This window comes from Cyanidioschyzon merolae, chromosome 11 (assembly GCF_000091205.1).
Source record: "Cyanidioschyzon merolae strain 10D DNA, chromosome 11, complete genome".
In the NCBI taxonomy this organism is placed as follows: domain Eukaryota; phylum Rhodophyta; class Bangiophyceae; order Cyanidiales; family Cyanidiaceae; genus Cyanidioschyzon; species Cyanidioschyzon merolae.
Window position 1 is genome coordinate 679,877 of NC_010137.1, and position 24,035 is coordinate 703,911.

Consider the following 24,035-nt stretch of genomic DNA (forward strand, 5'->3'; position numbering starts at 1 on the left):
ATACATCTGGTTTCGTCATGCTTTCATCTGTACAATCGCTGGTATGCGGGAGACGCTCCTACACCGCAGTGTCCTCCTGCATAGCGGAAACATCCAGTCGCATGTTCACTTCCTTCGCGAGCCCCGTGCTCTCAGGTACGCCAGGCCCGGTGGCAGGTGTGTGTTCGCTTTGGGCATCGGCTTCCGCCGATGCAGTATCAAATTTGGTGCTGGTACTTGGTTGCTGTTGCCTGTACCGCTGATATAGAAATACACCTACGACGCATACGGCGTAACCGCTGAGGTTCAGCCACGAAATGCGGTTCCGAAACGTTATCCAAGAGACGCCGATCACCACGGCCGTCTTTACCGTTCCAAGCACGGTGGAGGTTAGGGCACTACTGCGATCTATGAGCAAGATATCCCCAAAATTCAGCCCAACAGCGAGCAGGCCACCGGCAATAAGAATCAAAATCGTTTCGATCACGTACAGCGCATCTTTGAGCAGCGCATCGTGACGCATTCGGGTCGTCCCGATGGCTAACGCTGCTGGCAGAAGCGTTACAAAAGAGATCGGCGCTTGATAATAGAGAATTTGTATTGGACTAAGGCCCACGGCACTATGCAGTTTGCCCTCGGCACCATACCGAAGAAGCAGCTGCTGTTCAATCAAACGCGCGGAGCCGCATAATACGGCCAGTAATTCTAGCGCGAAACCAACTGGATGAAAGTTCATTTCACCAACCGTCGCGACCGCTAAACCGACACTAATGATGACGACGATAGCCAACAAGACACCAGAACGCTGCTCTAGTCCAGCGGCGAGTCCGAAGAGCAAAACCGATGCCGGCATGCTGCTCTTAATCATTTCCACGAACGAGGCTTCCAGGAAAAGGTAGCCGGCATTGGTGAACACGATATCAAGCGCGACAAAAAGACCGACAAGCAGCAAGCGAGGTTTGCGGTACGGCTTGTCGATCGTCGGTCGCGAGCTTGGTACGCACCACATATAGAATTGAGTCGCGAGGGAAAGAAAGAGCATATGGAAACAGGTGACCACGAGAGGGTACGGGAAGCCCCAGCCGAGGCATCGGCCAGCCGTCCGTGAGGTCTGCCGCTCCTCGGCGGCACAGTTTGTAAACAACCACTTGTTGTAGATCACTAGAGAAGTTGAAAACGAGTAAGCAAGCACCACTGCTTTCAGCAGCTGTACAGCTTGCTCACGTCGTGGAGGCGTCGTCATCACTAGTCGCCCATGCGTACACGCAATCCTAAGCAGCGTGCGCGCAAACGGAAACCGCTCGCGATAGATGCGGACGTTGTGCGAGCACCTCTAAAACCAAACCAGGTTGCACACTCAAAGTGTGCCTGCACCGCCTTGCATAAACTGCCTGCAAGCGCCACCCAAAGCTACAGTGGCTGTCGGGGCGACGCCCTGCCGCTCTCGCTCCCTGTACGGCGCCGCGGAGTGCAACAGTCCAATAGGCCTCCAACGTTTACGCGCTACTGGAGAGCGTCTTCCCGTTGCAGAGCAAATTTTGAAACAGCTTCCCGCCCTGCTGCTGTATCAACCTCGCTTAAGAGCAACTGCTTTGTGCTACGAAGAATGCAGGACGTATACGTCTCCACAGCAAAACCGACGCATAGCGCACATGCGGAGCGTCCAGCACAGTCGGCAAATTCTTTTTCATGGACAAAACGTGTCCATGGGCCAGCGGTCTCCGATTGTGCGCTTTTTCCTTTCTTTTCTTTTTTGTCAGCGTGCGGTGAAGTATCCATCAAACCGCCTGCTTCCAAGTTACATTATCCATACTTCTTCTCGGATATTCTGGTCGTTTGGTTCGTTCTATTGTGTGCCGAGCGCCTGCTTTGTTGGCCCGCAATGCCGCCTATAGCGCCGGTGCGGTCTCTGCGCCGAGGCAGAACACGGCGTTGCCGTACCACACAGAGGACATCGGTTCGGAAGCAGTCGGTCAATGCGTGACGCTTTCGGGTCGTGTGCAAGCAACGAGCGCACCTGCGCTCTTTGGAGCGCATGCTTGCTGCCTGGTGCGGGATTCAAGGATCGATGGATTCGAGGCAGCACCCGACTCGAATACGCTGGACAAAGGTTGGATGTATGGAAGACGACACTGCTTCCTCCAATGCTGCTTTTTAAATCTTTTCCAGAGTTCCTACGCTGTACAGCACCGACGTCCGACGTGCCACTATGAAGGATAACCGATTTGTACGTACTACGTATCGGATGCTCGCGGTGGTTGTTTCGGATTGGTTCATTCGACGCGTCGCCGCCAGCATTCGTTACCATACGAAAATCGTGATGATTCGAAATGGGCTCGAGAAACGCACCCTAAAATAATCGATATCAGTATCCAATGCATACAGGCGAGCCTGCGCTATCCTCCGTGACGTATTGCGCAGGTGTTCGATTGCTGGGCTTCGAGGCACCTCGCGGGTGCAGCGTCTCGTGCGCAGAGCTCCACGGCGAGGGAGCCTTGACGTCGTCCCTTATTGGCGTGCTCGTGAGCGCATGCCAAAAGCCCGCTCAACCTGTCACGTCAAGTTATCGAGGCCGTCCAAAATTCATCGCCGCCTCGGTTTGTGGTCATCGACGGCATGGCGTGCAGCAACCGCTTGATAACGGTTGCGGGAAACGATCCCCAGAGGCTCCCTTGACTTCTGACTGCAGCGGAGAACGCGTATTGGACGCACACTCGAGTCGTCGCAGCGATCGCTTCGAGTGCAGCGCGCGTCACCGCTTTGCGAGACGAAAGCGCATTCCGTCCGAGAGTTCTCGGCTTGATCTCCAGCCCGGGGACTTCCCTCTGGCTCTTGCTCCATCGAAGCGAGCAACGCCTCTCGCAAGCTCCCTATCGAACCTGTGAGCAAACGCGTGCGACAGCAGCGGGCAGAGTGAGTACTCGCCGAGTGGATCACCCGCACGGAGCCTGTGATCGCTGGGTACACCACCAGCCCCGGTAGCAGAGGAGCGCATCGACGGGAGCCTTCCTGTATCGGTCCATGGCATGCGCTGAGCAATGGGGCAAGCGCTCGTGAACCAGAGCGTCGCCCGTCGGACAAGACGGGGGCCTCGACGGACATAGCTGCACCTCTGACAGCAGCCCCAAATCAGAGTTGCATTGAGCGCACCGGGGCTGTCTCCAGGAAGCAATGGAAACTGCGAGCGAAGCGCGAATCACAGCATTCGCTCGCTCATGGTCTGCTCCGATAGCAGCCGGAGGCATCGAAATCGGGACTCGCACGCACTGCCATCAGCATCCTTCGACTGCTGAAGAGAGGCATGGTGGGAAATGAGCGACCGGCGTATTTGAACCTGGAGATAAGCGAGAGGCGAAGGAAGCACTCGGAGATAGAGCCAGCCACGTCCTATGCTGCCTACTGTGGGAACAGACCAAACCTTTGTCGTGTATGAACGAGTCAGAGGATTCCGTCAATGGTATTATGACTTGCATGTATGCGTGCATGCAAATAGTCTGATACCAGAGAAGCCGCCATCTTCTCTCTCTAAGTGCGACGACGCTCCGCTCATTTCTAGAGCAGAATACCCGTCAGGAATGGATGCTCGACCGATCTCGCGATAATCCAGGTGCTGCACCTCTGTCGGGCTCACGCATATGCTTCTAATGCAGGCACAGGGCAGCGACTGAAGCGCTTCGCCAGACGCTGGTTGTGCGCTTGCCAGGTCACGCACACTCGTCTCATACGGTGCGAACTCCATGCATTCATCGAGCTTTCCCCGGTGTACCCAAATGCTGCTGGTGGCCACACAAGAGACCTCGGGTTCACCATGAGCGTTTCAACGTGTCTCGCACTCCATACTGGTGCTCTCCTCGGAATTCGAGCTGAGATGTATCCTGTGAGGATTCAGTTGCGGCACCTTACGCGACCACCGATGAATACCTGGTGCTTGCGTAATGCCGTGTGCGGGCGCTGACACGAACTGCAGTATGCTTCTGTGCGAGGCCAGCATGTGCCGTATTCCTGGAATCCAACAGGATGCGTAGCCAGGATACACTCATGTGCTATGCTTTCGTGCCGAAAAGCTTCCCATCGTATATGTGTACCGCTCGCAGTGCCGATCACAAGCGCAGTGCTGTGGCGACAAGGGATCAAACATCGTGCCGTACTGTCGCGGTTTCGCCTCTGATGTGAACGGCGTTTCCGACTCAACGAGCCGCCGCCAGTCTCCCGTGAGCCGCTGCCTTTCTTCATGCGGTCGAGAGCCAGTCGCGATCAAGGCTCTTTGCGTACATCGAGGCAATGCCTGATTCTTTTGCAAAAATGCAGTGTGTCGATGACATGCTGGGGCTTCCAACCGCCACCTACCGCGTCGGTGTCTGAGTATGTATGTGGTCAGTGATGCAGAAAACGCTCTGCGACACTAGAGCGTAATGATACATACACTTACAGACGCCTCCAGTCCTTCTTTGACCCGCTGACTGCTATAGATTTTGTTTTATCCAGGCAGAGAACGACCCTGAGAGGCTGCCACACCAAGTCGCATAGCGACAGCTTCCCGGTTCTCGCCTCGAGCAGTACACTTTACATGATATGGATGGCGGCGTTGATGTCCCGGTTCACGTACTCCTTGCGTTTATTGCCTGGAGTGGAACTCGCCTTTGCAAGGATTGTTTGACCTCGTGCACTCTGCGCCACTACAAGCTCATCATTATCCTGCCGTGCTGGCACCGTTTCTCGCCTATCTCCTCTCTCTTTTTCTTCGTCTCCTTCGCTCGATCATCGGTGAGAAGAGGATTTTTCCGTTTTTGTCGAACCCGGCGATGACGGGCATCTAGGATCTTCCACTTCTATGCCCATCGCTTTCCCTTAGACTTTATATTTCTTCAAATGAACGTACATCGAACCCATCTACTATAAACCGTGAAAAAGCAGTTGGTTACTGTATTCTAGAGGTGGAACACCATTGCGTTGAAAGACTAAACGTTAGCCGTCAGGCACTTTCAGTTGAGCGCGCGCGTTGCACTCGAACGAATCTTATTCCATTTTAGGTAGCTGCAGCTGCTGCGGTATCTGTGCAGGCTTTAGAAGCCCGAAGTCCACAAAGGTTTATCAAGGAATGTTGAGGAAAGTGCGCGAAGAGCTTGCATACGATCAAGCGCTGTTCGCACTGCAGGCTTGGCAGAGCGGGTCCCGCTGGTGGCAGCGCGCTTCTGCAACGCCTTTTACGGAGTGTTCGCGGTGGCCCGGCGGGGGAACGTCGCACGCTGGGCAAGCCGCCGTCAAAGTCCGCAAAAGACAGAGAATCTCTGTGCCAAAGTGGCAATGTGCAGCAAAGCGCTCCGTTGAACACGTTTGTCGTGAGTGTGGCCACACGGAGGCCCGGCGCTACGGGCGTTGTCCGTGCTGCCAGAGCTGGGACAGCATGGTGGAACAGCCTCGCAGGCGGCGTGAAGCTGGCGGTTTACAACGCCCACGCGACGATTTCGCCAACCAAAGAAGACACAAGCTCTGGAGCGGTGATGCAAATCTTTGGTCTGGTGACAGCGACCAGCTCAATGACTGGTTGCAGGGCGCGGGCACCGCGCCGTTGCCACTTGGTATCCTACGGCGCGGGCTAGGTCCAGGAACTGAACACAAGGTTGCGAAGGCGTCCGCATTGGACGGCAGTTCGAGCGGTAATGCATCGGGGAAGCTTCCGCACGCTGCATCCATGGAATCTAACAGAGCGCAACCAGTTGAGGTTCACAGGTTACTGACCTGCTCGGCCGAGTTTAATCGAGTGACTGGCGGAGGCATTGTTCCTGGTTCACTGCTCCTGATCGGCGGGGAGCCCGGCAACGGAAAGAGCACTCTTCTGTTGCAGATTGCAGGTGATGTGGCCAGCAGCGGCTGCCGCGTCCTCTATGTTTCTGCGGAGGAATCTGTAGAACAGGTAAGTTCGCGTGCCGCCCGTTTGTTTGGACTCATGGAACCCCGTCAAGAGGAATCGACGGAAAGGCGTCAAAGCCTCGAGAGAAATCTTCTCATCATGCACGAGGCCTGCTTGGAGGATATTCTCGACATTGTTGAAGAGATCCAGGCGGGGCGAGAAAACGCTCCACCAAACAGCGCTCCAAGAGCGACAACGGCGAGCGCATCGACAACACCTACGGCGACTGTGCCCAGCACAGGTGCTCCGTCGAAAGCAGTCGGCGCTGGACGCAAAGACGCCTCCACGGTGGACAACACTGATGCCCAGTCGCCGCTGGGGTTGCTCATTATCGATTCCATTCAGACTGTGTATACGCAGGAGAATGAGCAAGAATCAGCAGCCCCGGGCAGTATCGTGCAGGTGCGGCACTGCACGAACCGTCTGCTTGGACTCGCAAAGCGGCAACAACAACGGCTAAGAGAGCCGTGGCAGCGCACTGCGATTATGCTGATTGGTCACGTCACCAAATCAGGTGACTTGGCTGGACCCAAACTGCTCGAGCACATGGTCGACGTGGTCCTCTACCTCGAATCTGAGCAGGGTCTCTTCCAGCATCGCATTCTGCGCTGTACAAAAAACCGCTTCGGACCGACGGATATCGGCATCTTTGATCTCACCTCACGGGGTCTCGTAGATGTTCCGAATCCAAGCCTGCTGTACTTCCAGGCTGCCGAGTCGAGTCTGATGCATGACAGTGATGGAGCCGCGAAAGCGCCGAACAACCCATTCCACACCTACGCCCGTGAATCCACTGACGGCACCGCATTCTCCATGGTCGTCGATGGAACCCGCGCTTTCCTCGTCGAAATCCAGGCCTTGGTTGCAAAGACCTCGCTCACCCAGCCCCGTCGGACGAGCAACGGTTTCGATCTTTCTCGTCTTTACGTTATTCTGGCGGTTTTATCAAAACGAGCTCGACTGCGACTCGAGACACACGATGTCTATATGAACGTGGTAGGTGGAGCCCGCATCCAAGACCCCGCTGCAGATATGGCGGCAGCGGTGGCACTTGCATCCTCATTACTCGCGAGGGCGCCTCGGCCGGATACAGCATTCATTGGAGAGCTCGGCCTGCAGGGTGAAGTTCGCCCGGTACCCCGTCTCGACCTGCGTCTACGGGATATCGCGCGACTCGGATTCCGCTTCTGTGTTTGCAGCGATCGTTTGAGTTCAAGACAGGAGACTGCTGCTCGGGAGACGGGCCTCCAAGTCATTCGATGCCGTACTATTTCCCAGGTGCTGCAATTCGGCATTCCCGAAGAGATAGCACCCACGGAGCAGCACTGATTGATCGAGCTGCTTCGGGGTGTGGGTGCGGGTCCCGATGCATTGTACGCATCATGAAAACGCATCCAGACGCTCTGCACTGAGATGGAACCAGAGTCGCACGTCGCAAGGCATCGAAGGGCGTACCAGACGCTGGCGACGCTGGTGAACGTTGCCGACGCTGTCACGTGCGCTGGGCGCCAGGAGACTGCGTTTGCGCTATTCGGTATCGACAGCGGTCGTCTGCAGCGCTCAGCACCCCAAAACGTCAATACAGCAGGCGTTTAGGATCTTGAGTTGCTTAGTAGATGGTACTGATTGTGAGGTGGCGGTGTCCGCGGGTGCGTTTACAACCGCGGCTCCGTGCACGCATCCTCGTGGCTGAGTTTACGTGCCGTTTCTATATGTGCAGTACGCGCGTCGCAAATATCCCGGCTGCGGTCATTGCATACTCATGGATATCGTGTCTGGGAGCAGCACGGGCAGCTACCAAATGCCGAAGAAAACTACTTCCATTGTGTAAACATGTATATGTGTGTATGCGGCGCTCCAGTGTGTCAGAAATGCTGACCGTTCCACACCAGTTGCTTCGTCGAGGCGGGAATCCAGTCACGTTTCTCCTGGTCGCTGCTTTCGTTCCTTCCGAAAAGTTGCAATGTTTCCGCACAATGCCTTCGCCGAGTACGAAACGATTCCCATGGAATTCCGCTCGATAGAAAGCCGTTGGACGCTCAGAAAGCATGCCGCATATCAGGGTATTGACCGAGACGGTCAAGTGCCGTTGCAAAAAGTGTTTGCGGGCGTTGCTGCAGGTGGAATCACGCGAGAACAAGCCTCTCAACTTCGACTGACTTGCCGTCTGATATTCGATCGGCTCCATGTGCGCGCTTCAGTGCATGTGGCTCTGATACACGCTCTTGGTCTCAAGCTGTCCTCCCAAGAACACTTGCTCGTGATGCGCGTATACCCTCTTGAACGCATCGATGGGAATCGTGTAGAATCGATTCCTGCACTCCCTGTCTGCTCAAGGCGACGCCCTGGGATTGCGGTATTCGCACGTCAATGCACATTCACGGCCATAGGCTATCAAGAATCGATGCGACTTGTCGGTCACTTCCTTTTCTGACTCTTTGAATACGTTTGCGAATGTATGCCCCTTGCCTCTGTGCAAGAAAAACAGCGGCGACTTTTACGCTATCTCATGTGCTCCTGTCAGGTGTCGTCCGCATGGACGATTTGGACGCTCATCTAATTTCTGCATGAATCACAAAAACATCCACATTTTCTCGATAGGTTGCAAAACGCATCGAGATGAATCATGACGCCGTCATCGCCTTTGTTGGTATACCCGCGTTGCGCCGATCATGTCCGACTCTGTTGGTACTACCGAGCCCTGACAAAGCTGAGCGGATTCATCTGCATTCTGTTCAGGTCCTTGGCGCCGTCCTCTTGACTCAGCGGCCTGGCGACGGCCAGATGCCCCGCAACCCGAAATCCGCACCCCACTACGAAATCGTTCACTGCATCCACCAGGAGTCGTTGAAAAAAAATCACCGCGCACTGAGCAGACGTACAGTACAGCGCAGTCCAGAGCATCACTATCTACAGTGATACAATGAATGTCTATGTGAAATAAACGGAGCACATCGAACCGAGGGTCAGGGAGGGCGACGGTTCTCGCATTTCGTTTCAATGCTGCCGTGCCCTGGGGGGATCCGTTCAGGAGCACCTGGTAACCCAAGGCGCAAGGAGAGCAGGCATCAAGTTGGATCCATCCTTTTTATACAAAGTTCGTCGGTCCGATGTCGTGAGTTCCACCCTGAGCTTGCTCGTTCTGTTGTGACGTTCGCACGCGTTGCTGCATCGCTTCCGAACACGCGACCACGTCGAGCTTTTCCGAGTCCAGCTCGTCATTTGACTCCATCGACTCGCGAGCAACCCTTTCTATCAGTCCAAACTTGTCGGATCTAGTAACCATAGGGCAGATAAATACATAAATTCTCACAGAGAGCTCTTCATGAAGCGCTCGATATTGACCCGCATATGTGTTTTGAGGTGATGATGCGATATATCCGCACTTACGCAATCGAACTTGATCCATCGTGGACGTGGCGTGGCGAATCGCCAGGCTCTTCATGGACACGGTTCGTAAATTCCCTGATCCTATGCTTATTCCGCACTGGGTCTTCGGTTCCGACGATCACCCGTGCCGTTGCACAAAGGCAATGTCGATAAGTACAAACGAAATGTGAACAGCTTGCAGCCCTGCGTCCGAACGATGACAAACCGTTGCTCGATGAGATGCGTCAAGGCGAGCAAAGCAACCCGGACTTTCCGCAGCTCAGAGGCTGCACCATCCCTGATCGTGTCCTGCATCTCTTGTTTTCGAATATTCTCCCCGTTGATGTTCTGTAGTAGGCAGGGTTTGGGAACCGAATCACAATGACCATTCCGCTCTGACAGTGTTCGCTCTCAGTCAGTTCCCGCCCGTTTCCAGCAAAATCTTTCTGTTCTTCGTTTGGCGGCGTCGTATCCTTCATCTCCTTGGTCGTCCAGTGAAGTTCTCAACCATATTTCTGGAAGCGTAAGCTTGTCTCACGGCCACCGTTGGCAGGCGCACTCACACTGATGCCCTTCACGCTCGGTATGCGAATGAGCACTGCAAGCGGAGACGAGACTTTTATGCGGTTTTGCGTGAAACGCTCAGCATGAATCGACCAGAAACGTACCAACACACAATAAGATACAGGCCTATTCGATACAAAGTCTCTCCTGCTACCCAGGACGTCGTGCATTGCTGGAGCACCGGATGCCCAGCATTCTCGGAAAAGCCTAGAGCCCCGCGCAACGCACTGCGAACGGAAACCTTCTGGTGCGCTCTGTGCTTAGCGATAGCGGAGAGACTGTATCGCAAAGATTCAGGCGGTATGCCAATGACTAATTTACTGCAAAATCTAGACTTGCTGAAGAAACTGATGGAACTGGGCGTCTAGTCCAGGGTTTATTTGCAACGATATCGCTCTGCGCTGGCACACTGCGAACATACGCTGCGCCGGTTTCCGTGCGGCGGCAGCGTCCTCGGTCGCTATCCGTCTACAAGCGACCGTACATGCTCGCAACCGGAAACGCTTCGAAGCAAGAGAAGCGCCCTCCGTCGGGTTCCGCTTTCGAGCGTGGTCGACGAAAGCGGTCAACAACGTATACCTCCCGAACCAAGCTGCGGAAACCGGAATCTCCAACCGATGAGTTCGGAACCGCTGAACCGGGCTCATGGGCGTCACTTGTCAAGTCTCGTCCGGGTTCAGTTGCCCTCTGGCTAAAATACGCCGCATCCGAAACCCAGAAACGTGGTCCCGAAGCCGGTCGAGAAGTCCTGGAGCAAGCCCTCCAGAGCCGGGATCTCTACCGACAGGAGGCATTGTGGCGTGCCTTGGCCACGAAATATCAGACCTGTTATGAAGCGGCTCTAAAGAAGATACGACAAGCTATTCAGCTCCTGCCAAGAAGTGCGTCGCTCTGGGAACTGTACACAGAGCTTCGTTATTTTCCATCGGAGGTGCTGGTTCGCTGCCCGCTGGATGAATGCAGCGACGCTGACGATCGTACACAAGTGCCACTCTTTGTTCATTTCGAACAAGAATGGCTCACCGCTTTGCAAGAAACACACGCAAGTCTAGAAGAAAAGGAGCATGTGTATCTCATCTGGGCCGCAACCTTGCGGCGGCTACAGAACACGCAAGCATCCTCCTGCAGCCGTGCTGAGAACCTGGAAACTGCAGCGCGTGATTTTCCCGAAAAAAACATAGATGCTGTCGCACGGGCGTCGTCCGGGGAAACGATCGCTCATGCTGTGCTTCTACGTGGAGCGCGTTGTCTTCGTTCAGCTCGTTTATGGAAATACTTCCTGGAAAGCGCCGTATCACTAAGCGGGAACGACGACCTGGCCCTGCTCGAGGAGGCCATGTGCAGCGTCCCGCCTCTACGCAATGATTCATGGTTCTGCGATGTTCTTCGAGCGCGCCGTGAGCGCTGGGCTCTTGAACGCGATACAAGGACGCTTGCGAGCCACGTCGAGCGTTTCCCTACAGATCCGGAAGCGTGGCTCATGTTTGCCGAACACTATCGATCTGTGTACGCTGATGAAACCCAAGCGGAAGCGATTTTGTTGACTTTCTTGCAGTACGGCTTTTCTCAAGCACCTGGTGACTCGGTCGCCCGCTTCATTGCTACCTTGCTGGATCAATCTTGGTCCCGTACGAGGAGCCTTGCTCGAGTGCGCGCTTTTCAGGAGAGCGCCCTTGCCTGTGCAAGCGATCGAGCCGCTCGAGATGCTATTTTTCGGGAATCTTTGCGATTTGAGCGCTACAAAGCAGTCTGTCTGGAGCGATGTAGGGAGCTGTTTCGTCGTTGGCTCGCGGAGGCTCCGCATTTAGCCTCGGTTTGGGCATCCTGGGCGCAGCTCGAACGCGAGGTGGCGAAGGTGCCGGCCAACGCTGTTCTGGTACTGCAGGTCGCCGTGGATTTGTTTCATGAGGCATTTGAGCTGCATCCATCCGGTGATGCGATGTGTCGGCAGCGTCAAATGCTGCAGATTCTGGCGCTTTGGAGATCACTGATCGATTCGCGCCTTGCGGAATGCTCAGATCCGCAGCAGCAACAGGACGCTCTTCGGAGCGCTTACCGAGTCTTGTTGAACAGATATTCCAATTCGCTTGCGGTTGTTTGCTCGTATGCAGCATTGGAAGCTTTTACTGGCGAAGGAGGCCTTGATTCGGCGCTGGAATTCTTGCGTCAGAGAAGACTAGAGGAGCACTGGCCTCCAGAAGATCAGCTGCGACTAACTGAATTCGTAGCGGCGTTACGGAGAACACACGCCGCGGTGAGTCGGCGGATACGAGCTCGTCTCTGGCAAGATATCCGCGATCCGTCTGACTAGAAACTTGTAGATTTGGGGCAAAAACAGAGACACTAGGAGGTGCATAGTCCCCAGCTTTGGTGAAACGCGTAATTTCCGTGTTTGAGGCGGGTCATCCAGTGGTCCAAGACCCCGAGTTGCTGTGTGTTGCACAAGTGCCCGGTGCGCGCGGCCACGTAACGACGTGCATGGTCCGTAACTGATATGAGTTACACGAATGCAGCGGGACAGCAGTGATGAACTCGGGCGCAGTATCTCAACACCTAACCTGCCTGGGTCTTGTATTCGTCATTTTTACATCAATTGTGCCGCTGCGTCACGCGGAGAACTTCACAAATCATTCCTCTGCTCCACAAGCAAATCAAAGCGAGAACGATATGCGGAGCGAAAACGGGCAGTAGACGAGTACTCGCCCGATATCTAACGAGAATCGAAAGCGCCCTGATTCGCGTATCGCAGATCAATGGGAATCCGAGGCCCTGTTTGCTCCGCCCAGGGTGCTCAGTGCTGCGATGTGCTACAACCGCTCCAGCTTTTCAAGTTTTGTACAGGCGGCAATTTGACATCCAATGCCCCACCAGATCTAGACGCATCTCCATTCATGTACATGAATTCCAAAAGGCCATCCCCTGCACTAGGCTTGCAGAACGGCGCACTGCAGGATCGCAAGCGACCAGGTGCTGTGAATGTCTTGTTGTATGCAGAGCAGTGAACTCTGGTGCACATGTGCCAGGACGTCGTTTTTGTGATCGCTTCGTTTTTCTCGTGAGTGTTCATGAAAAGGATTGTTTCCTGTAGATTGGAGAACGGTGACGGAATGATTTTATGATGTTTCGGCTAGCTAGAAAAAAACGGACTTGCATCTGCTATTCAATGATTTTCCGCTCAGCTGGTAAATGAACCACCTTTCTCGTACACGTTATCCTGAACGTCCTGTATTCAAAACAAGACCATTCAATTTCAATGTACAAGACTGTCTGCTCGTGCACCCATTCCACTCCATAAGTTGTGTGAAAAAGACTCCCAAAAAAGCCACAGGACATGATGAATGTTTTGCTGTTCATTCAAACTGTGACGGATAGACACGGATGGGTAGAGAAAAAAGCACGCTTCTCGGTGAGGCAGTCATGCGTTGATCAACACACGCTCGATTCCGTGCTGGAACGTAAACGCTTAACTTTTTTGGACTTGGTCCTGTGACACCCCCGCTGAATTTATTCGAATGCCTTCTCGCAGCGTATAGATATGGAGATAGAGACCAGGACGCAGTGTACCGTGCAGATCGTAGACGAATTGCCTTTGGAATATATTGTTTACTGAATGGCGCAAGCAGGACTGTATTTCTACCTCAGGTCAGTCATAACTCAGTGCGCAGATGTTTGGTGAACACTAAAAGAAGCAAGTACTGGCGCTCCGCGCCGCACACGAACACTCTTGAAGACTGCTTGCGATCAACGGTAGAAATCAACACGTTGATCAGCTTACGGAAGGCAAAAGCGATGCTTGTAGTCGCCACGGGCGTCTCTCCTTCTAGTCAGCTTGTTCGTATTTTCCTAGAAACTCTGGGATCCATTCGCCAAGGAAAGAGTCATTGTTCACGAACGGCTCTTTTCCACCGAAATCGCAACGAAAGCGTTCCTGGAATGCCGCGATGATTATAAAATACAGGAACGTCAGTTTGTTTTTTAGTCGATGTGACTTGCCTCGGATGAAACAGTCCTTGCGTATATCGATATTCGCGGAGCAGGGCCCCCATGCTACGTACTATCGAACTCGTAGAGAACGGGGAAATCATGTGTTCCCGCTGCATTGGATTCATTTGGCGGCCGCAATTACGCTCACGGAAAAAGCCTATAGAACAACACCAAGCACTTCGTCGAATCATGGAATACTTTTCCCATGATGTCTGGCGACGTCCTTCTAGTGGCCAACATGGTATTTCACGATCCCTGTTGCGTTCGAGCTTTTGCCGATTCTATCTTGGAAAAGAGCTACTTTTCATCCCGGCGTACTTTTCGAGCTTGAACCGTATCTGAAGGGGTGTATTCTCTCGAGAACCGTAACGATTGCCCCAGGAGGCGAATCGTTCAAGCGCTCAGCACACGGTTATACCGGGACGCATGTCGTCTTTCTTCCGCAAATCCCTCTTCCTCCAGAAAGGCCCTCACCTAAGGGTATAAAGAAGTGCGTTGCGATTAGAAAAATTAAGGCATGAGCTCGATTATACGCTTCAGAAAGTCGAGATACGGAGAAGGCGAAGAAGGGCCCGGTAGATAAAAAATGCATATCGCAGACAGAGCGATAAATAGCAGAGAGGGCACGAGTTCGAGGAATCCTCGCACTTTCAGCTCAAACAGAGGCACAGAACGCATGGCATTCATGAACCGAGACTTTAACGCCGCCATCAGTATCAGGAGTTGCGCAAGGCTGAAGAAGAGGCCCCAGGAGCTGAAGCTGTCTAACTTTGTGATGCAGCCTCTTCGACTCTCGAAGTTGACAAAGAGAAGCTGAAGCCGATGGCGGGCGGCCGGTCCAAAAACGCTGGGAGGCGTCTGCGTATGGGTATTCATTTACCCTCCAAGGTCGTAGTACATTTAATGTTTCACGGACATGTGCAGTTTCCGTCCGTGCTGCAGACTGGTGCAGCTTCCCGCCACCTGCCCCATGCTGGAAAGCATTCGTTACGCTGCGACGCGCCAGCCGCGCAGCGTCGCCGGATATTCCAGAGCCGCCGCGACCTCGCGCTTGAGAGCGCACGTTCCGTTAGAAACGGGGTTTTTCGTTTTGGAGCGGGTGCAGAGGCCGTAGTCATGTCGACACCGGCTCGGAGAAGACTCATACGGGACTTCAAGAAACTGCAACAGGATCCTCCTGCTGGTATCTCAGCAGCACCAAGTGAAGCAGACGTCTTGAAGTGGACAGGAGTAATTTTCGGCCCGGAGGACTCCGTGTTTGAAGGCGGGGTCTTCAAGTTGACCCTAACGTTCAGCGAGGAGTACCCAAATAAGCCTCCTGTCGTCAAGTTTATAACCAAAGTCTTTCATCCTAACTTTTACTATGGAGACGGAGGAGTCTGTTTGGACTTGCTCCAGAACAGCTGGAGCCCCATCTATGACGTTGCGGCCGTCTTGACCTCTATTCAGTCGTTGCTGTGTGACCCCAACCCGAACTCGCCGGCGAATGCGGAGGCCGCCAGGCTATACCTAGAAGACCGGCGAGAGTATAATAAACGCGTCCTGCAGTGCGTGGAAGAGTCGTGGTTGACTTGAGCGCCGCCGTCACGCCTGCACTTGCACGTGCAAGCGAAAGCGGTTTGCGCGAGTGAATGTGCCGCAAGGAGCCCGACCAATCTAGACGAGTTCATTTGCGCTGTCTTTGGATCGAAAAAGCGAAATGAGGAAACCGCGAAAAGCATGCGCAGATCCGCATTCGCAACAGGAAAGCGACGTCCTCGCGAGAACATGGTGTGGTTCCTGCTGGTCCGTAGACAGGGCAGTACGCTAGACCCTTGCTGGGAGGAAAGCGATGAATGTCGACGTCGAAATCGTTGTCCACGCGCGCTATCTAAGCACAAGCGCAACAAGTTCCACGCTTTGGCAGGCGTCACCCATAGCAACTTGCGCCAGCGCAAGAGGCGATGTTACCCTTCTGTCCCCGTCGTCGGGTACGCGAGGGCATAACAAAGTTACCGAGGTGTATTTGTCCAGTCGTATGCAAAGCATGTAAACTGCAGATACGATTGATGCTGTAAATTTGCTTGGAGCCGTGATCGAAGTTACCCAGCTGCTTGGCTCTCGAACAAGGAACCCTTGCATTCCGATGGAGTCAGCACGTTCCCAGGCCAGCGCTGGGCCTGCTAAAAGCGCCAGCATGCTCGAGCGACGCCTTCAAGAGTGCACACTCACAGTCCCTGCTCGTCGTTCGATGAACTGCTGCTCGCCGAATGACTACTGACTCCAGAGCATTCCTCAGCATCCGATCCGGATATGGACGCATTCCAGTCGGAGCTTTGAGCTGACATGGCATCAGCATCGTCGTCGTCGTCGTCGTCGTCGTCCTCAGCTGCAAAAGCACCCAACGCGACTGATGCGTCTGCCTCAGGGCCATTGGTAAGGCTTTGAAGCGCAAGCGCCCGTTCAGCCATCCACAAGTCAGCGGGATTCGCTGGCTTCGCCAGCGGCCCTTGAGCTCGCACTTCGAAAAATGCGACGATGCTCCGCTCGACGACAATGATGCGCGCGGAGCTCGGCTCCGCTGCCTCTGCTAGGTGTCGCATCTGCGCAGCCGTCCACACGGGTGCGCTAAAAGGCAGAACAACTGCCCGAAAGAGCGGCACACCAGGCATGCTGCGCTTGAAGTTGCCCGGTGGCCACACATCGTAGTGGAAGGGGACGCGATCCCCTTGAAAAGCTGATGCGAATGGAGCCCCAACAATGGCGGCAGCGCGTGTATCTGATAGACTTCGTCGCACATGATATCCCAGACGGCGCAGGTACGCATACGCGTAGTAGTGCTCCAGCGGGATGCGTTCATAGAGCAAGAGCGCAAAACATCGCTCCACGGAAGTCGCGATGCCGTCAACCAGTAGATCCGCAGAACTGCGATCCACCAGAAACACAGCCTCCTCGGGGTAGAGCCAGTGTTCAGGACCCCGCACAATACCCAGTGACTGGAAGATCTTACCTCGCGGCTGGCGAACGAGGGCCATATGGTGAGCAGGGCTCCACTCCAGCACCGCCAGATGTTTCGTCGAAACCGTTTTGGGTGCTCCTGCAAAACGGAAAATCTCATAACGTCGACGGTTAAGTCGCTTTCGCTGACTAGAGCTCAGCTCAGCGGTATTAATGGGAGCCTGAGCTTCATCTTTCACGCCACGACGGGGCAAACCGCGTTTGAACTGCCACCACAGAACGGCGGTGTCTTCAGCGCCACCCCGCTGATTTCGCATTTATCTAACCTGAACCCGAGACCCCTCCAAGTTAAAGAGCGTCTCGACTGATGACTTTAAAGAACTCGGCGAACCCTGAACCAGAGCAGACCGGAACTCGTAAAATCGATCGTTTTTGTTGCCGCCCTGCAACCGGGCCAGATGGAAACGTGATATTGAGCTGGTTGCCCGGTTCCTGCCATCCGATTTCTTTCCGAACTTTTTTTCGTAGATACACGGCCTCGATATTCCAATTCAGCACTAGGGGTTTACGAATCAATATGCAGGTTTTGAACTGGCGGTCGTGTTGTTGGGGTGGCTCCGTCTACTCTTTGCGGATGGAGTGCGTTAGACCACCGGCATCAGGATGATTCGCGAAGCATTCGAGCTGCGGTTCCTGAAATAACCGATACCATTATCCCGTTTACATGAACAGGCACCCAGTCTTCTCCATTTGTTCCGTTTACCATGCTCGAATCCCGTTTGTTTCAAGTTTTCGATCTTTCGCTTCCAAGGCAACTCAAGGGCGCAGCAGTATGCCCTGCAGCATTGACGAGGAAAAAACTCGACGAATTCCCTGGACGACATCTGCTAAGGCTTATGCCAAAAGTTCGCTGAACTTTAAATCCTAAGAATCTATATAGGTTGATACACAAACCACTCTCGCTTTGTGTTCATCCATGAAACGTCATTCAACAGCCACAGGATAACGCTTACGAAACATATTTGGAGAGGCTCCCGTCTCTCCTGTGTGCATGGAGAAGCGTATCGGATACGGAATTGAGTCGTTACACCGACCGGCCAGTAGTGGAGCGCCCATCACCGCTATGCATGAAAGGAACTAAGACGGACGACAAATTCTCAACTTGTTCTCCAGCCTGGATTATCCTTCCAGTATTTTTTATCATCAAGGACCAGCTCGTGCTCAACAAATCCTCTATCGAATGCGACCGCGCGCGCTTAGGTGAATAGCGGACAACATACTCGGTGTAGGGATCGCGCAGAAGAGACTCGTTGTCATGATGCACGACGCCGACCGCGGAACCGCAGGAGGTTTTTCATGGGAGTCGTCTGTGGCCGTCAATGGCATGTACCTGGCGACAATGAAAGCGCTCACACACCACAGGGTCAGTCTCGGAGGAGGAGGCGTAGGTGCGGTAGACCGACGAAAAAGTTTTGGACGCAGTCAGCTGGACCGCTGCAAAATGCTCACCGCGGCCGTAAACAAAGAGGACGAACATGGCAACCGAACAGGAGATCGCAACTTCCCCAAACGCATGAAATGTATCAACAGCAGCCGGAAGCAGCGAAATAGGGACTTGCACGCTCCCGTCAAGAAGCTTCGATCTCTGACATCAGCGCAAGACGAAAAACAGAAACGGGCGTGGGTAAAACCGGAGATTAGAGAGAGAAGAGGCAACAGTCGCATCACAAGTCCGCCAAGGCAGATGTTGACACCAGCGGGAGGCGCCTCAAACCTCATTCTATCTGCCTGCGTTTCTGGACGAATTCCATTTGACGCTGACCTGGTTATAGTCCCTGCGTGCTCGACGATGCTGGGCTTTGCTTACGCGCTGGTGAGAATGCGCGCTCTTTTCGAAGTTTGAATATCCAGAACGCAGGAAACTTGGCTGGATGCTACTTGAGAATGTCTGCTGTGGGAAAGCCGGGAATCCACCGAAGCAGCAGGCAACATTTGTGGCGCATTCACACCTCTGCACCCCAAAGGCAATAATATGTGTATTTACGCTACGGCCGATGTAGAACTGTTTTCTTGCAAATGCGTCGCAATCTCTGAATCGTTCAACGCCTCAGCTTTCTGTAGCTTGACTTCCCAAACACCATTCCAGTCGTCGAGTGCGCGGGCGCTCGCCACTACTCCATGCACAATACAGACCTGCTACTGTCTCGCAGCGTACACTGCACTGCCCTGGGATCAGGTATCCTCGCGTTGGTCTAGTTGCGCAAGCAGCCTATCCATGCAGACGCTAGTCCAGGCAACGAAACGGTCTCGTTCATGCTTACGGGCGGGAACGATCGCCGCATCCGCCGTCTCGCCCGAGTTTGTGGCGTTCGCAGCACCAGCGGCTGCCGCTGCCACAGCAGTCGAACGAGTTGCCAGCGAATCGACCAGCTCGAAGGATTCCCCATAGGGTTTCGACTCCAAGGAAAAGCGTGGCGCAACCCGCGGTGCATGACGCGTACCACCGGTAGACCACTGGCGTTTCTTTTCGTTCACGTAGACATCTCGCTGCCAGAGCCACCGGGGCACGGCACCGTCGGATGGCGGGATACGAGTCACCAAGTAGACGGTTTCGCTGCGGTGCGCTTTCTGGCCCCGAAACTCGGCAACAACGGCGTTACTGTTCAGATGAATCAACCCGACGCTACCATTTTCGTTACCGTAGGCAAGTATGGAGCCATCCTCGACGAGAGCCAGTGTGCGAATAGCCCGCTTTTCTGGCACATCCCGCTCGGTGAAGCCACGAAGCCACGAGGTCGATGTGGTGGCACTATGCCCGTCGCTCTCGAGATTGACTAGCGGTTTCTTGATCAGCAGCGTGCGCGTTGAATCAAGACTCAAAGACGGCAAACAAATGCGGAGCACATCGCCGGTAATGTGACCCACGTACGCGGCCCTCTCGAAAACGTCATCCACCACCAGGCTAGTTCCTTGCATACTCAGATGGATGTTCGCCAGCTGCATGCCGGTGGGAAAGTCGAGAATCCGCAATGTCCTGTCTCGCCCGAGGCTATATATTCGGGCGGTATGCAGTTGCCAGGCAGCGCCCAGATGGAGCGCAACTACTGCACCAGCATGTACCGCAGGGAAACGGCGCCATGGTTGGTGCGTCTGCCCCGCAAACAGCTCCGATGTCGCCCAAACCGTGATACTCCCGTCTTCGCCTCCAGTTACAAGGAACGCATCATCTAGAGTGAACACCAGCGTTGTCACCGCGAGAAGCTGCAGCTCCCAAGCGGCAGCCGACTGATGCCCGGTTTCAGTGTTTGCGGCGGCACTGCTTGGTCCCGATCCCGCACTGGGCGCAAGCAGGACTCCAGTGTGCAGGTCCCACAGGTACCCGAGACCCTGCGCTGTGCCCGCAGCTAGAAAGTGGCCTCCGTGGGAACACGCCAGGGCCGTTAGGTTCTCGCCCAGCGTCACCTGGGCGACTTCCGAGTCGCGCTCTAGCGTGAAAAATTTAATGCAGCTCTTATGGAGACCGGTGTTCACTCCAAACACATATCGATCCCAGGTAGCAGGCGACGCAAGCACAGGGCAAAATGTTTGAGCACGTAACGAGCCCGACACCTCAGGGGCCGCAGCGCGTCCTATACCTAGTCGCTGAGCGCCTGTTGGCCGAGTGAGCTGCAGCTCGCGTCGCACGACTCGCTCTCGCGTGTTCCAGAGGAGTGCCCTGCCGGACGATCCGTCCTCAGAAACGGATACGGAGAGTACATCAGAACCTAAATAGGCACTCATCCATGGTTTTCTCAGTGCCAATAGAAGCTGGGCCTTTTCAGGACAACGCCTCGCCCCCGGCTATTGACCGCTGGGGGCGTAGATTGTATCGGTGAGCGTCGCCGCAGCCGCCGGCCTCACGATGGCATCCGACCGTCGCAGTCTTGGCATGATGCCTTGGAAAAGCGACCGCTGGCTGCTGTCTGCAGGACGAACAGACCAGCGCATTCTGACAGACGCTTCGACGTTGGAGACGCTTCAGTCACGAATTTTCCCTGGGAATAGAGGCTATGTGTCGAGCAATCGCCAGTGTACCGAGTCGGCCTTGCGCGCTGCGCCCGTGTCAGGGATGCATGGAACACCGAAATGCATGCGCTGTTCCCGCCTTGCGATTCATTATACGAACGATTGTCGAAATGCACCGTCGGTATTCCGTGATACAGCAACAAGGGCTTATGGAACGATACGTAGGTTTGGGAATTTGAGTCTTTTTTGTCCGAGCGGCTTCTTCGACTCGTTGGGGCTGAAATGCGTTACGTCACCGAAATAAAAGGGATTCGCGGCGCATTCGAAAGAACGTTCGTAAATAATCAATACCGATATTCATTTCTCTATGTGGAATTCTCTACATTTCTGCTCTTTTCACGTCTGGCATGCCCAAATGACGCATGCGTACGCTGTTTGATCTTTCTTTTTCGAAGCATCTCGTTGATGCAGCAACGTGCACCGCTAGATTGTTAACGAAAGAAACTTGACTTCGTTTCCTGGCGGCTTGTCCACAAAATCGATGCAGTAGCTTCACTGAATTCGTCACGAAATAAACATCGATTTCGTTCGAAAGACGAGGTCTCCACTATTTCTGACCATCCACCAAGGACATTCGATAGCAGGAGCATGATACCTCTCGAGGCACGTGCACGCAGAGGCTGCCTTGTTTTCTGTTTTCACGGAAACTTGTCCTGGACTTGGACTTGAATGATCACAGCGATCACTTTCAGTGGAGCATATATGACTAGTCTGTACTACGTGAGCCTAGACATATCAAATTCTCTCGACTTGGTCCCCTTCATGGATTTTAGCCTCTGGTACATGTTTCGTCATGGGTGACATCGGGTTTCACATATTCTTGTCTATTCGTAAAAACAGCAGGGAACAGAAGGCGGATCAAGTTATGCATTTGAAGAAACGCTTCATCGTTCATTCCGTCTAAGACCGTCTTCTCGACCGTGAAGAACAGGCTCAGGGAAGCAAAACCAATATTTGGACAACTCAGATTGTCCTTGAAACGAACATGTGGAAAGTGCTTCCGGTGCGTAAACTTACCACTAAACAGCGAGGATGGGGAAGAACAACAGAACGGACCGCTAGTTGGTGACTTGTTCATCGATGCTGTCCATCGCCCGCAGCACGAGATAAAACGGGGCATCATTCACGTCTATTCGGAAGTTCACTTGAGCGGTATAAGATCCCGCGCGCCGAGATTGAGATCTTTTCAGAGAAAAATGTACCCGCCAACCCGAGCGACGAATCCAACCGCATGCCAGATGCGGCAATGACAGGAACGTCCGGTTCCCTTCTGCTCTGCATAGCATTGCGATCCTGGGAGCCGAATGGCGATACAAGCGCGCTCCATCGGGCGCCATTGACGGGTACTAACCTACAAGTCACTTGCAGCCTTTCGAGAAAAGATAACGAATTATCAGTACATTAACGAAGAAGGGACACCAATAGAGGACTCTACAATAGCGAAAGAGGCCCAACGGGATACAGAAGAAAAGACACAATGGCATCATGATCCACATGCCAGAAGAGTAACCAGAGAAAGTAGCTCAGGAAAGAGCCCGAAGAAGAAGAAGACCAACAAGAGAAAACAGAAGAATAGAGAGAAGAACTCCCAAACGGGCCCATCACAAGTGATCCCCAGAAAGAGCACCCAAGTGGGAACTCAAGAAAGCTGCCACCAAACCCAGTCACCTACTCACAGCGCTGTAGATCCGAAAAGCCGTGCATACAAATCTTTAGACCAATTGGCACGCGAGTTTGTAGCTGGGAATCAGAAGATCGCCAGAGAACTGGGACGGCTGGCACCAGAACGCAACAGTTGCAAAGCGCAGAACCTGAAACGACGTACCAAAACTCGGATTGATGGATGCTACCGACTCAACAAGATCGTCAACCGCACCGCCATACGTGCCAACGCCGGAGACAAGGAAGCGAAGGCAGCGCTACCGGCGCTATTGCGGGCGATCAGGGCAGGCGCTCGGTGCACGATTTTACGTATGAAACGACCAGAATATCCGAGAAGAAGTATGGGTAATGTAACTTGGAGGTGGGCGGTTTGATGGATACTTCACCGCACACTAACAAAAAAGAAAAGAAAAATGCGCATAATCGGAGAACGATGGCCTAAGTAAACGTTTTGTCAATGAAAACAAAATCGCAATACCCAAGCGTGCGGAAGATGGTAACGACTGTAACTTACGTCAGAAGGACATGCGTCTGTTGAGGTCCTGGAGAGCAAGATACTATCGAGAATCGGGAATAATGAATGCGAGGACAAAAATCGAGATATGGAATGCAGGAATGAAGGATCACCCCTGGAAGCTAGGAGCGAGGTGACGAGCCTAGGAGCGGACCTTCAAGCTTTTCGGAAGTTTCATGGAAGTTAGCGTTGTTCATTGGGAGGCGCTGTGGAATGAATATACAAAGCCCCGGTGGGCTCGTCTGCGTATGAATCTATATTGTGGGAAGCGGCGTGCATTTGACAACTTTTTTAGTTCGTTGAGCGCCTTGAAGGAGAATGAAAATCAGAGGCTCGTAATTGCGTATGGAGCAGGGCGCTGGAAGACCCAATAAGGGATTACGCCAGCTCCAACGATGAGAACGTACACGGAGTGTGCACGTCGTTTTGTTACGATACCTGTAGAAGAGTTCCGAACGTCCTAGACACACCATAATCTGGGGTGTACGCTCCAGCGGGTTGAGATGAAAAAGCGCCAGCGGAGCTCTGAGGATATAAAAAAGTACGGAGCACTGACGGAAGAGCAAATGGAAAGGAAAGCGAAATTTCGAGGATTGCTTGCATGAGTAAGTACAACGAATGATGGCAAGAAACGTATGGAGTTTGTGAACCGGGACTTGAATGCCGCGATCAGTGTGCGGAGATATGCGTTGATGGAGACGAGGTCTACAGAGTAGACAAGAGTGAATTTTCTTGGACAACCACGCAAAGTGGATTTATATTGGAAAAAGTTGGAAGTATTAGATGGCCGCTCGAGAACACCTGGAAGGCACCTGCACGTCAGCTGTAGACGTCTTGTCTAGGGCGGTTTACTCGCCACTACTGTGCACTGCCGGCGGCATCGTTTTTCTTTTCAAGGGCGTTCGGTTTCGGAGGTGATGAACTTTTCGTGTTCCGGAACAAAAGCACTAAAACGTTGCCGTTCCCGGAGCTGGGGTATTTGCTTAGTCGTTTTCAACTTTTCCGTGTAGACGACTGAGGTATTACGCGTTATACTGGGCTGCAGAGGGG

At 53.7% G+C, this 24,035-nt stretch overlaps 7 protein-coding genes and 2 non-coding genes across 9 annotated transcripts, besides 1 other annotated feature; 5 read left to right on the forward strand and 4 right to left on the reverse strand.

Annotated features, from left to right (window-relative positions):
* Window positions 1-58: 58 nt before the first annotated feature.
* CYME_CMK248C (similar to phosphate/phosphoenolpyruvate translocator protein) lies at window positions 59-1,222 on the reverse strand (the record flags this gene model as incomplete). Its single annotated transcript, XM_005536576.1, has 1 exon — window positions 59-1,222. One exon carries the CDS (start codon window positions 1,220-1,222, stop codon window positions 59-61), a length of 1,164 nt encoding a protein of 387 aa, XP_005536633.1.
* Window positions 1,223-2,123: 901 nt separating this feature from the next.
* CYME_CMK249T lies at window positions 2,124-4,934 on the reverse strand. Its single transcript, XR_002461394.1, has one exon. It is a non-coding gene; the product is annotated as a hypothetical transcript (transcript).
* Window positions 2,488-4,880, forward strand: CYME_CMK250T. The gene has a single exon (XR_002461395.1). It is a non-coding gene; the product is annotated as a hypothetical transcript (transcript).
* Window positions 4,935-5,077: 143 nt separating the features above from the next.
* Window positions 5,078-7,219, forward strand: CYME_CMK251C (probable DNA repair protein RadA; the record flags this gene model as incomplete). The annotated part of the gene is made up of 1 exon (XM_005536577.1): window positions 5,078-7,219. One exon carries the CDS (start codon window positions 5,078-5,080, stop codon window positions 7,217-7,219), a length of 2,142 nt encoding a protein of 713 aa, XP_005536634.1.
* Window positions 7,220-10,307: 3,088 nt separating this feature from the next.
* Window positions 10,308-12,134, forward strand: CYME_CMK252C (hypothetical protein; the record flags this gene model as incomplete). The annotated part of the gene is made up of 1 exon (XM_005536578.1): window positions 10,308-12,134. One exon carries the CDS (start codon window positions 10,308-10,310, stop codon window positions 12,132-12,134), a length of 1,827 nt encoding a protein of 608 aa, XP_005536635.1.
* A 2,495-nt stretch (window positions 12,135-14,629) lies between these two features.
* On the forward strand, window positions 14,630-15,382 carry CYME_CMK253C (probable ubiquitin conjugating enzyme E2; the record flags this gene model as incomplete). The annotated part of the gene is made up of 1 exon (XM_005536579.1): window positions 14,630-15,382. The coding sequence occupies one exon, from the start codon at window positions 14,630-14,632 to the stop codon at window positions 15,380-15,382; it is 753 nt and encodes a 250-aa protein (XP_005536636.1).
* Window positions 15,383-16,014: 632 nt separating this feature from the next.
* CYME_CMK254C (probable tRNA splicing endonuclease subunit Sen54) lies at window positions 16,015-17,061 on the reverse strand (the record flags this gene model as incomplete). The annotated part of the gene is made up of 1 exon (XM_005536580.1): window positions 16,015-17,061. One exon carries the CDS (start codon window positions 17,059-17,061, stop codon window positions 16,015-16,017), a length of 1,047 nt encoding a protein of 348 aa, XP_005536637.1.
* Window positions 17,062-18,059: 998 nt separating this feature from the next.
* On the forward strand, window positions 18,060-18,647 carry CYME_CMK255C (hypothetical protein; the record flags this gene model as incomplete). Its single annotated transcript, XM_005536581.1, has 1 exon — window positions 18,060-18,647. One exon carries the CDS (start codon window positions 18,060-18,062, stop codon window positions 18,645-18,647), a length of 588 nt encoding a protein of 195 aa, XP_005536638.1.
* Window positions 18,648-18,976: 329 nt separating this feature from the next.
* CYME_CMK256C (hypothetical protein, conserved) lies at window positions 18,977-20,524 on the reverse strand (the record flags this gene model as incomplete). Its single annotated transcript, XM_005536582.1, has 1 exon — window positions 18,977-20,524. One exon carries the CDS (start codon window positions 20,522-20,524, stop codon window positions 18,977-18,979), a length of 1,548 nt encoding a protein of 515 aa, XP_005536639.1.
* Window positions 20,525-22,153: 1,629 nt separating this feature from the next.
* Window positions 22,154-23,890: a sequence feature (repetitive element).
* The last annotated feature ends 145 nt before the right edge of the window (window positions 23,891-24,035 follow it).